General features: G+C 45.2%; 1 protein-coding gene across 11 annotated transcripts in view; it reads right to left on the bottom strand.

Moving 5' to 3' along the window:
• The window catches only part of ryr1b (ryanodine receptor 1b (skeletal)), a 116,299-nt gene that overhangs the window by 52,941 nt on the left and 45,423 nt on the right, over positions 1-17,935 (bottom strand). For all 11 annotated transcript variants that reach the window (XM_052078747.1, XM_052078752.1, XM_052078754.1 and 8 more), the window contains 18 exons: positions 17,558-17,693; positions 16,015-16,175; positions 15,508-15,670; positions 14,583-14,669; positions 14,282-14,508; positions 13,288-13,732; positions 11,492-12,058; positions 9,999-10,199; positions 9,765-9,876; positions 9,544-9,687; positions 4,649-4,922; positions 3,625-3,742; positions 3,338-3,470; positions 1,890-1,984; positions 1,516-1,651; positions 1,110-1,293; positions 897-1,008; positions 699-819 (listed from right to left, as the gene is read on the bottom strand). In XM_052078747.1, the coding sequence (XP_051934707.1) occupies positions 699-819; positions 897-1,008; positions 1,110-1,293; positions 1,516-1,651; positions 1,890-1,984; positions 3,338-3,470; positions 3,625-3,742; positions 4,649-4,922; positions 9,544-9,687; positions 9,765-9,876; positions 9,999-10,199; positions 11,492-12,058; positions 13,288-13,732; positions 14,282-14,508; positions 14,583-14,669; positions 15,508-15,670; positions 16,015-16,175; positions 17,558-17,693 (3,416 nt within the window). The remainder of the gene's footprint in view (positions 1-698; positions 820-896; positions 1,009-1,109; positions 1,294-1,515; positions 1,652-1,889; positions 1,985-3,337; positions 3,471-3,624; positions 3,743-4,648; positions 4,923-9,543; positions 9,688-9,764; positions 9,877-9,998; positions 10,200-11,491; positions 12,059-13,287; positions 13,733-14,281; positions 14,509-14,582; positions 14,670-15,507; positions 15,671-16,014; positions 16,176-17,557; positions 17,694-17,935) is intronic.

The raw sequence follows: 17,935 nt of genomic DNA, 5'->3' as shown, positions 1-17,935 counted from the left end.
TTCACATTTCAAAGTCCCGAGTTCACGTAATTCATGTTCCATTTGCCGATTTTGCAAATGGACCAACAGGTTTATAACACAAACTTTATTATAACGACCAGATTTTTCCCAATAGTGAAAAGGTCTACGTGACAACGGGGAATCTACCTGCCGCCGCGACCCTGCTTTTGAACAAAATGTACAACGCGGAATTCTCCTCCATTGCTATTGATCGACTCAGTTCATTGTTGTACTTCCCGCCGTAACTCACGGAGGCCCGCGTGTCCTGAGCACATGGTCTGAAAACCTGTCTGCTAAGCGGAAGCAAATCTCGCTGTCTGTGAAAGGAGAAATTGTCGCTCACTTTTGAAAGGGAGTCTCCCAGAGGTCGGTGGCGCTGGCAGTTGCCTATGGCGGGTAACATTTGCTGACTGAATGTTTTTAGAGATGAAGTTGGAATGCTAGTTTGTTTCATGTCATCATATCACTTTTTCTTCACATAGACGTATTTGTAACTGTGTAATTGTTCTAATCTATAAATGTTCATACTGCATTGTACATCGTAGTTGGCGGCCATTTTACTGGAAATGGTTACAACGAACTAACGTTATAACATACAGAATTATTATGTCCCTCAAGGTACAGTGTAACAAGGTTCCACTGTACGGAGTAGGGACTTCATACTGACGACAGAGTCTTGTCTAGCCTTTGTACCTCACCTTTGCCGTGAGATGGAATCTGCACAGACAAGCTAATGACTCCCACTAGATCCTCAATGGGCACCAGAGACCTCAGGATGGCTCGGATCCTCAGAGCTTCACCCTTTCCTGCTTGGATCAGCTAGTGGACGAATAAAGATGTGTTAAGAGTTCAGCTTTTCTATCTGGAGCAGCATTTACAAAAGCAGGTCCACTCACGTGCATCTCGGGAGCACAGCGGCCCAGCAGGTCAATGAGGGCCGAGTAGAAGGACATGATGGCGTTTCCCAGATGCACACGGTTCTCTTCCTGCTGCTCCTCACCACCAAACCTGCAATAAAGAAAAGAAAGGATGATCAGGGTTTCCTTGAAAAACATGTCATCCTTGGATAGGTTCTGTGGACCCAAAAAGTCAGTTTAACGGGCACCCACATGAAGCGTCTGTCTTTTTTGACCGTGGGTCCATCCCTTGCTGGATCCTCTGAGATCTTGATGGCCTCCTCCATGGCGGCCAGCAGACCGTTGCCGCCTTCTCCTCGGAGCGCCGGGCCGAAGCACTCGGGCCGGCGGATGAGAAGGCGTACCACTACGTTGGCGTTCTCCTCGACGCTCTCACCTATGAGCGGCAGGAAGTCAGATACAAGAACTACGAGAGTAGACAGGGTGGGCGTCTTGCTGGAACTGGCTCCAACTTACCCGCGAGGATATTATGAGGATATACGGTATTGAAAATGGATAGATGGATGGACTTATTGATAAATCATACCCAAAATGCCAATAATGGCCAGTCCAAGAGTGAGTACACCTTTTGGGTCACGCCGTATGAAGGCCGAATTACCGTTTACAAAGACGGCAAAGCGCAGAAAGTCCAAATATCTCTCCCCTCCGCATGGATTCCAGCCAATGTCGGGGTAGCCCTTGGACAGCAGCATTGGGCACATCTGCAGGCCACAGCCTGCCAAGTATGTCACCACCTACGTCATTACAATGATTACAAAAGGAACAGCATTAGTGTATATTTCTTGTGTACAGACATTGCGCTGTTGATGAATATTCCACACACACAAATCGGATCTGTTTTTGACCCGTCCTGAGACTGGGTTGGCTTTTTAACAAGTGTAAAATGTGAAAATAATGCTAGATAGCTAAACTACTTTCTGGAATGTAAAGTTGGGCAGTGTCTGAATGTATTTTTTTTTTCTGTTGTCAAACCATTTCTAGGTCCTGCTCCTGTAGTGCCAAGGCCAGCTCGTTGTTGTCGATGCAGGAGGCCGCTGCCACGTCCAGAGGAGTGGAGCCCCGCATGCCTGTGAGTCACAAGACAATCACTCAGCTCGTTCATCATAAAAACATCGCGTTACACCTACGCAATCTTATGGAATAACATGAATTAAACTTTGGATCCCATTTACAAAATTCACATATTTTCACGATAAATGGAGATAATTGAGACTCGAGACAGAGTTTACAGGCTGGCCTCATTCTTCCAAATTTCTCGACGGACATCTTGGGAACATCATTCGTAAGTCCACGCTTTTTCCAATAAAATTCCCAAATTAAGACACATTTACATGTTCACCTCCTCCTCCAACATTGTGTAACCAATTCAAACCATCCCAAACTGTTGTGCTCATTCACGGCATAAGGAATCACATTCCAAAAACTCCAGCATTCTGACAATGAAATTCCCGAATGATGAGAGATTTGCCTCCTCCTTCCACATTTCCAACTACAAACTATTCAACTCATTCAGGACATATGATGGAATCGGTTATCACACTTCAAAAATGTCCACATTGTTATGTCGATAAAATGACTAAATTATGAGACTTTACATATCAACTTTTCCATTGCACATTTTCAAATGATTCAAAGTAAATTGTTCATCTCATTCACAACCATCCATTCATTTTCTGATCCGCTTAATCCTCACAAGGGTCGCAAAGGGTGATGGAGCCAATCCCAGCCGTCTGCGGGCAGTAGGCGGGGGAACCGGTTACCAGCCAATTGCAGGGCACACAGAGACGAACAACCATCTGCTCTCACACTCACACCTAGGGATAATTTGGAGTGTTTCTTTAACCTTCCATGTATGTTTTTGGAATGTGGGAGGAAACCGGAGTAGCCGGAGAAAACCCACGCAGGCTCGGGGAGAACATGCAAACTCTACACAGAGCTGTCGACGTGCTAACCACTGAACCGCCAAGCCGCTTCATTCACAACCATTTATCATATTCCCCAATTCCCATAGTATTGCGATAAGATTCCCAAATTAGGAGATCTTTTACATATTGACCTCACTGGTCCACATTTTTCAATTGATTGAAGCACTTCCACCTTCAAAATGTTCAGCCCATGTAGGGCATCTTGGGAAGCATATTTCCACATTTTCAAAACGAATCACAATACTGTACCATTCTGATATGAAGAGACGTGATATTTTCACCTCCTCCTGCCACATTTCTGATGCAAGCCAGTGCAACTTCAAACTGTTCCATTCAGGACTTTTATGGAGCGATTTATCACGCTCCCCAAATCCCTTTTTACCAACTTACTGCACACCTCGCTGCCACATTTCTGCAGTTGCGCTGTACTTGGAAGTGGTGTACCCAGATTTCCATTTTCTATTTTATCAAAACGGATGAATGCGGTGCACTGACCCAGTCCGATGCCGCTGTTCTGCAACAGGTAGCCCAGATGATCAAACATGGAGCGCTGGTTCTGTCGGCTGATTCGGCAGAAGTAGCACAGGAAGCGGCAGCAGTTGGTCACCATTTGGGGGAAGCGGATCTCCTGTGGAATAAAATGCAGACCAGGTTGCCTGGTGAGTAACCTGACCGATGCGGTCTGTTTTGAAAAAAAAAAACATTGACTTTTGAGCACGCCTATCCGTGCTATAAACCCATCAAGACACCATAATGGAGATTTTGGAGGGAAGGATACTTACCTTTGAGTCTCCTCCGCCACCCAACACGTTGACCATCACCTCCATGACCGTCTCATGCATACCAAGAGCTCTCATCAAATTGGGGTGCTGGTAAAACACCTTGTTGTTCATGATATTTCTAGAAAAAGAATGAAAATTAAAAGCCAAAATCAGGCTGCATTCGAATACATCACACTTTCAATTCCTTGTGTTTCAATTCCGCCTGAATGTATTAAGTCGGGGGCAGGGTTACTTATGAGGTTTCGATTTTTCCAAGTAATTCGTTTTTATTTCATTCTGAATGTTTTTTTAAGAGCAAGTTTGTTAGGTTTTATCAGTTTTTATTTTGTCAAAAATGCTTTGGTTTTGTCTATTGTCTATTGGTTTTAGTATTAGTATATACAATACAATGTATCTTTATTTATGGAGTATTTGTTGAGCTCAAAGACATCGTTGTGATGTTATTTTACAAATACAATAATGTTAAAGGAGCTAAAAGTTCAAGTTTAACAGGGTCACAAAATCATACTTTAAAACATACATTTGAAAAAATACAACATTCTCATAATACGTCATAATATCATGTACATATCAATACTGGATGTATTTGAGGGGGGGAGGGGACTTTAAAAGAATATGGCTTTTTTACATCATTTGAAAAATAGCATTTTATTAATGCAGAGATGTCATGATTTATGTGATAATGTGCCACATTGGTATCAGTGCTTTAAATTGACTGATTATTGTTTTATTATGCTGTTTTTATTACCGCACCTGTGCCAATTATGTTGGTATACCATTTTTTTTCAATTATCATTGATTGCAAATGACTTTGTGGACCCCTGGGGAACCCCAGTTTTGAGGACTCCCAAACAACATGTGCGGTACTGTATATACTGTACATGCTAAAGTACATTATGCAATAGAAATATAAATGGTATTGTTTCCAATGATATAGAAAGACTCTTCATCACGAAACGGTTTTGGCCTACTTTTCTGTGCTTTGTATTTGGATGTAGACCAAGTGCACACAAAGCATTCAGACCCGATGCTCTGGATCATGAGGCGCTCCTCCTCCGGGCCCATCTGGACAATCAGCAGCGAACGGATCTGGCCCAAACACTCCAGCAGGTCCATTGTGTCCTGGTAGGACACGGTATTGATGGCGTACGCTTTGGGCAGCGCCCGTATCAGCTCGCCCAGGCCGTCGTACTGCCGGTGGAGAAGGCTGAACATCAGACGCACCAGCTCCGGGTTCTGGATGAACGATTCCTGGGCCCAGTGGATCATGGTGTGCGAGATCAGCTCCTGAAGGGTGCCTGCATGAGCAGATAGTTTACATAGAGATGTCCTCCTTCCACATTTCTCCACCAATTCAGATCAATCCAATTTCTAAATCTCATAACAGAGCATACACAGAAACATGAGTGATCACATTCCGAAAATTCATTTTGACCTACTCCATCCATTATTTCAAACCTGATTAAAACCATTCCAACACCATTCAGGATATCTTCAGAACTATTTTTCACAATCCCCAAATTTTCATATTTATCAGAATTACCCATTCTCAATGACAGATACATGCAGATATTTTATATATTGGCCTCCTCCTTCCAATAAGCATGGGCTAATTACTGGTTCGATGTTGTTTACCATGGTTTTAAAAAAAAATCAAGGTTTCAATTACTGTAAAAACAGTCCATCAATGGTTCTGAGCATTTCTTTTTTAAGGGGACTCCACCACTGCAATATGATTGGCTGCATGCAGAGTTCACGAAAGAGATAAGATAATTGAAGAGTTCAGTGGCTATTTATTCTATCCACTTCGGCTGAGCAGAGAGGGGGGGAGGGATGATCAGTCGCGTATAGGTGGGAGGAGAGGAGCAGGGACAAAGACAAGAACATCCATCCATCCATCCATCCATCATCTACCGCTTATCCGGGGCCGGGTCGCGGGGGCAACAGCTTTAGCAGGGAAGCCCAGACTTCCCTCTCCCTAGCTACTTCTTCCAGCTCTCCCCGGGGTATCCCGAGTCGTTCCCAGGCAGGCTGGGTGACATAGTCTCTCCAGCGTGTCCTGGGTCTTCCTCGGGGTCTCCTCCCGGTGGGACATGACCGGAACACCTCACCGGGGAGGCGCTCAGGAGGCATCCGAATCAGATGCCCAAGCCACCTCATCTGGCTCCTCTCGATGTGGAGGAGAGGCGGCTCGACTCTGAGCCCCTCCCGGATGACTGAGCTTCTCACCTTATCTCTAAGGGAGAGCCCGGACACCCTGCGTAGAAAACTCATTTCAGCCGCTTGTATCCGGGATCTCGTTCTTTCGGTCACGACCCATAGCTCGTGACCATAGGTGAGGGTTGGGACGTAGATCGACCGGTAAATTGAGAGCTTCGCCCTTTGGCTCAGCTCCTTCTTCACCACGACAGACCGATACAACGTCCGCATCACAGCAGACGCTGCACTCGACCCGCCTGTCGATCTCCCGCTCCCTCCTACCCCCACTCGTGAACAAGACTCCAAGATACTTGAACTCCTCCACTTGGGGTAAGATCTCCTCCCCGACCCGGAGGGGGCACTCCACCCTTTTCCGACTGAGGACCATAGTTTCAGATTTGGAGGTGCTGATTTTCATCCCAACCGCTTCACACTCGGCTGAGAAACGCTTCAGTGAGAGTTGGAGAGCCCCGTTTGAAGGAGCCAACAGCACCACATCATCTGCAAAAAGCAGGGATGCAATACTGAGGCCCCCAAAACGGACCCCCTCAAAGCTTCGGCTGCGCCTAGAAATTCTGTCCATAAAGGTTATGAACAGAATCGGCGACAAAGGGCAGCCTTGGCGGAGTCCTACCCCCACTGGAAACGATTCCGACTTACTGCCGGCAATGCGAACCAAACTCTGACATCGGTGGTATAGTGACCGAACAGCCCGTATCAGGGGGTTCGGTACCCCATACTCACGTAGCACCCCCCACAGAACTCCCCGAGGGACACGGTCAAACGCCTTCTCCAAGTCCAAAAAACACATGTAGACTGGTTGGGCGAATTCCCACATACCCTCAAGGACCCTGCTAAGGGTGTAGAGCTGGTCCACTGTTCCACGGCCGGGACGAAAACCACACTGCTCCTCCTCAATCTGAGGCTCGACTTCCTGACGGACCCTCCTCTCCAGCACCCCTGAATAGACCTTACCAGGGAGGCTGAGGAGTGTGATCCCTCTGTAGTTGGAACACACCCCCCGGTCCCCCCTTTTAAAAAGAGGGACTACCACCCCGGTCTGCCAATCCAGAGGCACTCTCCCTGTTGACCATGCGATGTTGCAGAGGCGTGTCAACCAGGACAGCCCCACAACATCCAGAGCCTTGAGGATCTCCGGGCGGATCTCATCCACCCCTGGGGCCTTGCCACCGAGGAGCTTTTTAACCACATCGGTGACTTCAACCACAGAGATAGGAGAGCCCACCTCAGAGTCCCCGGGCTCTGCTTCCTCCAAGGAAGACGTGTTGGTGGAGTTGAGGAGGTCTTCGAAGTACTCTGCCCACCGGTTCACAACGTCCCGAGTCGAAGTCAGCAGCGCCCCATCCCCACTGTACACAGTGTTAGTGGTGCACTGCTTCCCCCTCCTGAGACGTCGGATGGTGGACCAGAATTTCCTCGAAGCCTTCCGGAAATCGGCTTCCATGGCCTCACCGAACTCTTCCCACGCTCGGATTTTTGCCTCGGCGACCACCGAAGCCGCGGTCCGCTTGGCCAGTCGATACCCGTCAGCTGCCTCTGGGGTCCTACAGGCCATAAAGGCTCGATAGGACTCCTTCTTCAGCTTGACGGCATCCCTTACTGCTGGTGTCCACCAGCGAGTACGGGGATTGCCGCCACGACAGGCACCAACCACCTTACGGCCACAACTCAGATTGGCCGCCTCAACAATAGAGGCACGGAACATGGTCCACTCGGGCTCAATGTCCCCCGCCTCCCCCGGAACATGGGAAAAGCTCTGTCGGAGGTGGGAGTTGAAACTCCTTCTGACAGGGGATTCCGCCAGACGCTCCCAACAAACCCTCACTATACGTTTGGGTCTGCCAGGACGGACCGGCATCTTCCCCCACCATCGGAGCCTACTCACCACCAGGTGGTGATCAGTTGACAGCTCCGCCCCTCTCTTCACCCGAGTGTCCAGAACATGCGGCCGCAAATCCGATGATACAACTACAAAGTCGATCATCGAACTGCGGCCTAGGGTGTCCTGGTGCCAAGTGCACATATGGACACCCTTATGTTTGAACAAGGTGTTCGTTATGGACTATCCGTGACGAGCACAGAAGTCCAATAACAAAACACCGGGTTCTGATCGGGGGGGCCGTTCCTCCCAATCACACCCCTCCAGGTATTACTGTCATTGCCCACGTGAGCATTGAAGTCCCCCAGCAGAACAAGGGAGTCCCCAGCAGGAGTACTCTCCAGCACACCCTCCAAGGACTCCAAAAAGGGTGGGTATGCTGAGCTGCTGTTTGGTGCATATGCACAAACAACAGTCAAGACCCGTCCACCCACCCGAAGGCGGAGGGAGGCAACCCTCTCGTCTACCGGTGTGAACCCCAATGTACAGGGACTGAGCCGGGGGGCAATGAGTATGCCCACACCTGCTCTGCGCCTCTCACCGTGAGCAACTCCAGAGTGGAAGAGAGTCCAACCCCTCTCGAGAGAACTGGTACCAGAACCCAGGCTGTGTGTGGAGGCAAGTCCGACTATATCCAGTCGGAAATTCTTTGCCTCGCACACCAGCTCAGGCTCCTTCCCTGCCAGAGAGGTGACATTCCATGTCCCAAGAGCTAGCTTCTGCAGCCGAGGATCGGACCGCCAGGGTCCCTGCCTTTGGCTGCCGCCCAGCTCACATTGCACCCGACCCCTTTGGCCCCTCTCATGGGTGGTGAGCCCATGGAAAGGGGGACCCACGTTGCCTCTTCGGGCTGTGCCCGGCCGGGCCCCATGGGTGTAGGCCCGGCCACCAGGCGCCTGCCAACGAGCCCCACCTCCAGGCCTGGCTCCAGAGGGGGGCCCCGGTGACCCGCGTCCGGGCAAGGGAAACCTAGATCCATTTATTTCAATCATCATTGGGGTCTTTGAGCCGTGCTTTGTCTGGCCCCTCACCTAGAACCTGTTTGCCATTGGTGACCCTGCCAGGGGCATAAAGCCCCAGACAACTTAGCTTCTAGGATCATTGGGACACACAAACCCCTCCCACCACGGTAAGGTGACGACTCACGGAGGGGAGACAAGAACATATTCGGATTCTTTTTGCGTCCTAAAAAAAACAACAACAACACAGTGCTAGCTGCTAGTATTTAGCCCCAAGGACAACATGAGCAGCCGAATGGTCTGTTCTAAAAATAGTTCACCAGTGATGAAATGCTCTGACTTACTCAGAATAATTAAAACAGAAGAATATTGTTAATATTTCTTATTTTCTATTTCTTTGTTTCTTTCTTTCAACTTAACATGAGACATGTTTCATAATGTGCCAAATATCCTAGAATTTGTTTGAAAACAAAATACTGTGTTTTACTTATTTTTTTATTTACCCAAATATTTTTTGTAAACATTTTCGAGCTGTGATTTTAATGGTGTAATATTTTTGCTCAGGAGCTATCACACCATCAGAATCCAATATCAGCCCATGGCTAACTTCTAACTCCACATTTATCTACGGACTCAGTTCAGTTCGGTTCTGTGAGGACATATATGGAAGTATTATCACATTCCTGAAATTACCACATTTTTACCCCAACATTTGCATATTAAGAGATAATGTATCGATTGGCCTCCTTCCAAATTTCTCCACGGATTCAAATCAGGACACAAAGAGGTGTGGATTAAATTCCATATTTGTGTCAAAGCAGGACACAAAAGTCACATGAGTCGATTTGTGTTTCATCTTACTGGGTTTGGGCTCCTCCTCTGCTTCGGGCTTCTCCTCCTCTTCCTTCTTTCGCAACCTTTTCACTTTGTCCACCAGGCTGAGGAGTCTTCCACTCAGGGATGTGTCCACCTGCTCCTCCTCTGTCTCCTCCTCGATATGTATGCCTTCGAGGGGTGGTTGAAAGGCTAAGAACAGGAAGTAGAGTGCATGCAGAATGTGAGCTATTTTCGGGTCTCCTCACCGCAGTGAAGAAGAAGGTCGTTGTGGAACTCTCCCAGAGTGTCTCGGACATCCTCGGGCACAGGACAATCCTCATCCTCCGGACTGTGTTTGAAATCGGTCAGCAAAAGAACCTTGAATGGAATAAACAAAATAACAATTTCACAAATACATGAATTTCAAAATAATTTTAGGAAGCAAGAAATGTAGGCAATTGTTTTGCAGTAGGTTGCTACTTCCTAATTACTAACTATACCTGGTCCTGCGGTGGCGAGCGGAACTCGCGAGTCTTGCGCGCTGTCTCGGCAGCCGTCATACTGAACGCTGTCATCAGCTGGTTGTAACGGACCCGCTGGTTGCTCTGAATTTCGTGCACAAAGTTGTCCGAGTACGCCACAATGGCCTCCACGCGATGTCGCAGCTCACAGTCGCAGAAGTACTGCAGCAGGGTGCACATCTGAGAGAAAAGAGATGCAGTTTGACACAAATTACTTCATGAAACGCAAACGACTGTCTTATATGATCTTCCCAAATTTGTTTCGAGCCATCAGTGATGCAATAAATGTAAAAAAAAAAAATTTTTTTTAAATGAGCAGACAAAGCAGTGTCATTGGTGAAAATTAATCTCTGTGCACCTTTGGGGTTGACACACTCCGTTCTGTAGAGAACCATTTCATATATCCCTTTTTAACAAAGGAGTTTCACTCTGTCATTCCTTACCTATTTGCACTTGTCATTGTTTAAAAAAACCCAAAAAACATCCAGCCTTTTTAATCTGGAGGCGACTCACTGCCAGACAGCTCCCACAGAGGGAGGAAAGAAGCAGAGTGTTCAGAATCCATTAAAGAGTGTTAATGGATTGGTTCTCAAGCTATTTTTAACACTTGAAATTGATGAATAATGGGAGAAAATTACAGATGATGTGGGGACAGACAAATAGTATTGGTTTGTGGAAAAAAAAGTGTGACTTGACCATATTTGGACAACAGACATTTTTTTGCCCATCAGGCACATTTTAAGGAGGGGTGCTTACATTAATTATGTGGTTGGCCTCCACTTATCCCCTTTCTCAAACTGTTCCAAATACAAAGTAACACATTTACGGAACTATTGATCACTTTCTCCAAATTACCAGATTTTTCGGTATTCCACATTTCCATTCAGACATAACCGCAGATTTTACATATTTACATCCTCTTTTGGGCGGCACAGTGGACAACTCGTTAGCACGTCTGCCCCACATGGCGCAGGTCCGGGCTTCAATTCCTGGCTCCAGCCTTCCCGTGTGGAGTTTGATTGTTCTCCCTGTACCCGCATGGGTTTTCTCCGAGTACTCCAGTTTCCGCACACATTCCAAAAATGTGCATGGCAGGTTAATGGAGCACTCTCAATCGTCGCTTGGTGTGAGTGTACGTGCAGATATTTGTTCGTCTCTGTGTGCCCTGCGATTGGGTGGCAACCAGTTCAGAGTGTTCTGAGTGTCCCCTGCCTACTGCCCAAAGACAGCTGGGATAGGTTCCAGCAACCCCGCAGCCCTTGTGAGGATAAGCGGATTAACAAATGGATGTATGGATGTATCTTCCTTTTACACTTTTCACCTGACTGAAACCATTCCAAGTTCAAGTCTCACATTCAACATTTCAGAAATTCAATGACCATAATTTTACAACATTTCAGTTGTTCGCTTTGGCCTTCACAGAATATCTGGAGGGAGAGCATTCTCTCATTTCGAATTGTTATCAGACCAACCTGTAGTTTGACGGATTCGGGCAACTTCATCTGGAGCAATCCCTCCTCTAGACCCTCTTCTTCTTCTCTCAATTCTGCCTCCAGCATCTCGGCCTCCTTCTCCTCTTCTACCTTTTCTCCATCTACTTTTCCACCTTTGGCCTCGCCATCCTCCTCCTTCTCTTCTCGCGCCTCCTTTGGCTCAGCCTCTTCGTCATCCTCATGCTCTCCTTTCTCCGAAGCTTTCAGCTGCTCTTCCTCCTCACCCACACCCTCGTCCTCCGGCTCGGCCTCCTCTTCCTCCTCCTTCTCTCCCTCGCTTTCCCCCTCCATTTCGCCTTCCACTATTTCCGTTACCGCTTCCTCCTCCTCCTCCTCTTCCTTCCCGCTGAACACGTTGGGATCAATCATCTTCAAGATGTGTTTGGTGTCTTCATCGTTGAAGATGCCCATGATGAGCAGTGTGCTGATCAACTTGAGTATGGGAACAAAGTGGAACTCCACGCTGCCTCCCACTGGATCGCGCATGGCCTGGCTACCATCCAGGACAGCCTCGGTTAGCATGCTAATCGCCAGGGTCTTCAGCTCCTGAAGTGCGGGAAAGAAATGAAGAAGTCGGGTTGACATTCAAATTCAAAAGATTAGTGCAAAATAACTACATGAATCTTAATTAAAATAGATACATTTGATATACTTATAAAATATAGTAATATAACTGTTTGTTCTTGTTTTGGATTTTGATCAACTTAACAATTGTATTCAAGGAATGCTAATTATAATGAATATCAGAAAATCGAAATACAAAAGAAGAAAGAATAACTATATATATACAAACCAAAAGGTGTAGAAATAGAATAGCATAGTATACACAAGGGTAAAAATATTTAATGATATGTAGTTTTTCATTTCTTTGTTTTGAAAAATGAACAATTCAGTTACATAATAAGGGGTAGGACTAGATAAGTTATTTACTTCTTCCTACTCCTTTGAGCATATAACTGTGATGTGTGTTTTTTTTTCTCTTTTAACTATTTCTAATTTTCCTTTTATAATTTTGTTTGACCTTTGTCAACCTGTTATTGCGTGTGCTATATATGCTCAATAAAACAAACAAACAAACAAATGGGTCAGTAATGCAGAGGCACCCCCCCCTCGAAAAAAAATCGTAAAGACCCTGTAGAGCACAGGTGTGAAACAAAATAGCTTGCGGCCCACATTCACACCAGTTTGATCGCAAGTGGGTCAGATTAGTATTATTTGTGGTTTTAATAAGCCAGAAATAACAATTGTACATTTTTTTCCCATTGGTAAGCTACAAATAATTACAAGTAGGCCAACATTCAATGCATTATAAAAAACCTTTATACATACATATATATATACATATATATATATTAAAAGGTCTCACATCATTTCTTAAAACGACTGATACTTCAATAGTATTATAAATTAGTTGGGGTTTTTTTTTACATTTACATGTGCAACTTATTGATCCAAGAGAATCTATGTATGTCCACCAGCCTTGTAAATTGTATACATAAAAATATATAGAAGTTGTAGAAGAAGATTCTAACTGGTATTAGGGCTACGGTGGTCTGGAATGCTTTACAGTCAGTATCACATTTTGCTAACCACACCTAGTATGCAACTAGTTTCTTGCCTGGTTTCCTGCCTAACTGCATTCCCACCCAACCCACTCCAACTTCCCCACATCTGGCATTACTGTAGGTTCGTGATTAACTGCACTTTGGAAAGATAATAAGGAACAGTCAGTGATGTTTATTTTGCAAAGTGAACTCGTTCATCATGTCTCCTACCTGCAGTGGGAAAACGGGACTAAGCGTGTACAAGTCAGGATCCATGCCCACAAAGTTGACAGAGGAGAAATGCAGTTTAGGTCGCAAGCAGGTGTTGAGACCCACACCGGGCAGGGAATGGGCCTTCTTGGCGTCAGGATAGAGGTTGATACTGAGCGTGTCCTCCGTCATGGGCACAATGAATTCCTTGTTGGTGCCCAGTCGCGCCCGCTTAGCCGACTCTAAGTGGATACTGATGAGAAGGTCGTAGTAGCCGCTGCGGAGAGGACCGGGCAAGTAGGTGTTCTCGATGGCGTAGAAGAGCTGCGATTCGTCCACGTGGCTGCACAGCGCATGGGCCACACGGTTGTTGCCCAGGGCACACACGGCGCAGTAGAGCATGAGGGTGTGGAAGTGGAACTTCATCAGGTCCTGCCTCTCCGACAGCTCCAGGACGTCAATACATCTGAACACAGAGACACGTTACTTTTATGTCCATCTGCCACTTAGGGCGGAAAATTTGCAACTGTTGGCCAAGGTCAGTGAATGCGTGTTCGCGTCACGATTTGTCAGGGTTTGTTTTGGGTCGCAAACATTCGCCAAATGTTCACGAAAAGTTTGGGTTTTCTTGTCGAGTTCAAAACTCCCTTGCGAGAAGGAAAGTACAGGCAAACGCCTGGCGACTGTTTGGTGAACATTTGCGACCTTGAAAGAACTCAGACGAGAACGCAACATTCACTACATTCGTAAACACTCTCAAATGATCGCCGCTCGGTAGAGGACAATTGTATACTTCCATCTAGGGCTAAAAAAAATTCATCAAATTCAACTATTTGCCCATATTTTAGTGAAAGCCTAACTGTTCAGACCAAAATATTTTGGCATAATAAATCAGATGTTGTTTATCATACGACAGATTTATTGTTTGTGTTTGTTTAAAACACATGGGTAGGAGGGTCTTGAAAAAATACTTGCATTTTAAATCAATGCCACCTGGCTAGTGTTACCGTCCTACCTGTTCTCCTCCGGGATGTGCAGGGCCATCATGACGAGCGGCTCGGTGCACTCCACCATCCAGCCGAGCTTCTCATTCACTTTGCCCACCTCCGGGTTAAGGAAGCGATTGGGCATTCGGCTCCAGATGACCGGAGTTAACATCTGGACATCCAGCCTTGGGGGACACTGGGGCACCGGGTTCTTGCGCTCGCTGCGGAACATGGCAGCTGAAATGGGCATGATGTTCTGGGGGCGGAGCGAAGAAGGTTTGAGACACTTGGGGGCAAATGAAAGGAGATGTGGGGGTGTCAGGCTCGGACCTTGAGTTTTCCCAGCTCCAGCTGCACCATGTTCTGGCTGGAAGGCTGGATGAAGACAGCGGGGAACAGCTTGGTGTTGGGTTCCACCTGAAACAGAACATACATGGCTTTACTGCGCAAGAACAGGACACACTGCAAAAAAAAAATCTCACTAAGATCAAACACAGTGATAAATTGACTGATGTGTTAAATTTGCTCATGCTGTGTATTTAAAACATTGAAATATCAAATAATCCCTCTAATTTAAAGCTAACACATAATGGGAAACTTCAGAGACAGGCTAACGAGTCGCAACGTGGCAGAGTTGTAACACTAGAAGCAATGGCTATGTGAACACAAACAGTGCGCCAACATATGTACCACCTCCCCGCCACAAATCTCAGGCGTACATTCTTAATGCTCTGTGAAATACAACTACTGTTACAGCAGCTGACTGGATCACTCACAGTAGCTGTATTATAATGCCCCACGTTGATCACGTCGCACACATGAAAAGGAGTCACAATGAATTCATGATGATGCACATTTCTTTCTTCTAATAGTACATGAAGTGCCATGATATCATGTTTTTACTATATCTTTGTGTTATGTAAAACATCATATTGTTCTATTTTGAATTCTATTTATGAAAAACACATGAGGAAAATATTTGTTGTTTTTTGAGGGGAGGGATGCTGGAACAGGTCAACGGCATTTCCATTGAATTCAATGGTGAAAGCTGATTTGAAATAAGGTATGATAAATGTATTGTGATAAAGGCCGAATTGTGATAAATGTGATAAAGGTATTATAACTTGATAATGAGATTTTATTGCTCAAAGTGTAATTTTTCTCGCTTAAATTCCAAAATGCATTCCTCAGTTCATTTTTTTTACACTCAGTTTTGCAGTAACTCACAGTAACGCACGGACATGCGTCTCCTCACCTGGTAGAAGGTGTTGATTTCCTTTCCGTTGGCCGTGAATGTCATGAGGCCCGTGGCCAAGTCCACCAGGCAGCCGACCACCATGTCCTCCTGACTGAAACGGGTCTGCTGAGTGCTGACCAGGTCCCCTCCCCAGACCATGTAACAGTTGCTGTGCTTCATACTACAGGGAGAAAAATTCTCAATCATCATGTTGCACTGAGACTTTGTTTGTGAGTCCTCTAATGTTAGACTTCAATCCAATTCAGATTTTTTTTTAAACATTCTGTGAATATTCAAAACCGTCATCAAACTTTGACACCATGTTGTGTTCATTAAATGGAGCAGTTAAAAAAGACGCAAGTAGGGGATCATTTCTTTTCAAACTTTCCGTGGGACACAATTGCATGAGTTCTGGAGAGCCCTTGAAACACATACATTTAATTTGAACAAACAACTGAAGAGAATAAAAATTCCAAGGAGGGCCTAATAATAAAATAAACAAGTATTGGCATGACATGAACAAACCTGTCGTGTATATTGCCTTTGTCATCCCCCAAAGTGACAGTGACGTTCCGCACTTTGGAGAGATCGAAAGTTGGATCAAACTGGTGGTAGTCGGGGGTAACCCAACCTATCCACACACCGGTTGGCTCCTGTCCAGCAAAGATCCTCACCGAATAGTAGTACTGGAGGGAAAATGATGGGTAAAAGTATGACAAATCATACAGTAGTCCCTCGAATAGTGGGTACAATTTAGTATTGGGCCGCTGCTTACTGTCATAATAAATTAAAAATATGGCCGAATCAGAACCTTACAAGAAAAAGTTAAGACTCTTATTAAAAGGTCTCTCACCGTTTTTTTAAATTAAAATAAATTGTAAATAAATATAAAATAATATATATATACATATACACATGTTACAGGACTTTTTATTTAAATGTTTTTTAAGTTTAATGAAAATGTGTCATGTATATTTTTAAATGTTGAACTGAAAAAAAAAAAGTACGATATAAATTAAACAGAAAAAAGTGTTTCGCAGAATGGTGACAAAACTGCACAAAAAGAAAAAAATAATGACATTCAAACACAAGGGAAAACATGTTTGCAGATTTTTCTCTCTGTTGTACAAATACTACTACTACTGTCTGTTACCAAATAGTAAAGGACGAAGTAATGTAAAACAGTCCAATGTCTGCCTGTAATTAATAGCCTTATTAAGTGTTCACGACTAAAAGGAAGTCTTTGTATTCATGAAATATATATTTTCCTCACCAAACAACTGATTAATTGGTTATTCGAATTTTGGCCTCAAAATATCAATTTCAACCAGGTCCTAGTGCATTTGTGTCAAACTCCTTTTTGTCGCGGGCCACTTTGGGGTTACGTCTTCCCTCGGAGGGCCGTTACGACATTGAAATTAAATAAGTGTTTATATATTATTACTTGGACACAACAATTTGATGTATTACCAGTTTTGAAATCAGCCAAATCAACTGCTTGTTAATTATTGTTTGAGTGAGTGTTAACAGCGTACCAGAATGATTGCAAAATCTCAACGTTATTTATTATACATGACAATTTGACATTTCTGTACAGATTTTAGCAAGGATCATGGAAGTTGACACGCATGATTTGCTTTCGCAGGCCACATAAAATGACATGGTGGGCCAGATCTGGCCCTCGGGCCTTGAGTTTGACACCTGTGTCTTAGTGTCTGACACACCTTACTGTGTCAGTAACATTGTTGAATACTACTGTACACCAAACACTACAGTGTTCCTGTCAAAATTTGTTAAATTTAACTTCTTTTTTTAAACTGTTGGTCATGTGTGTTATTCTTCCAAATTGTTGCTCTTTGACATTGGAATGTCATTGGTGGAACAAGCAATCTGCTTTGGAGGGTTTGTGAAATGTGCTGATTTTAGAGATAAGGGGATTCTGTTCACCACCAGCAATGTTCCTACAAATAACACCTCTCTCCTACCAAACCTCCCCCTCAACTTGTTTCTTTGAGTGCAGTCTGCAACTAAATGCATCATTTAAACCCAACATGATGGTGTGTCTTACAGTGGTGGTGTTAAGAATGATCTCAGGGTCATCTCGGTCATCGGGGACGACGTCTTCCACCAAGCGGGGCACAGTCGGCGGGGCGGGGGGAGGCGCAAGAGGTGTCATGGCCGCCTTCTTGGCTTTGAAGAAAAATCTGAGGTGCAGAGAGGAGAACATTTTGTTGTTCGTCAAGTCCATTCGCAGGGGATATAGACCAAGCGCTGATGCGAATAGCGGTAAGTTTGAAGTGATGCCTACGTACTGTACACATATTAGTTTAAAACCACAAAGATCCACAACCACCTTAATTTAATTTTAATCTCATTTTGCAACCTAACCCTTAAAAATGAATCGCTTACAGATGACAGGATATCAAAAACATATACTGTACGTGCA

This window comes from Hippocampus zosterae, chromosome 10 (genome assembly GCF_025434085.1).
Source record: "Hippocampus zosterae strain Florida chromosome 10, ASM2543408v3, whole genome shotgun sequence".
NCBI classification, from domain to species: Eukaryota; Metazoa; Chordata; class Actinopteri; order Syngnathiformes; family Syngnathidae; genus Hippocampus; species Hippocampus zosterae.
This window is presented reverse-complemented; position numbering and strand designations above follow the sequence as displayed.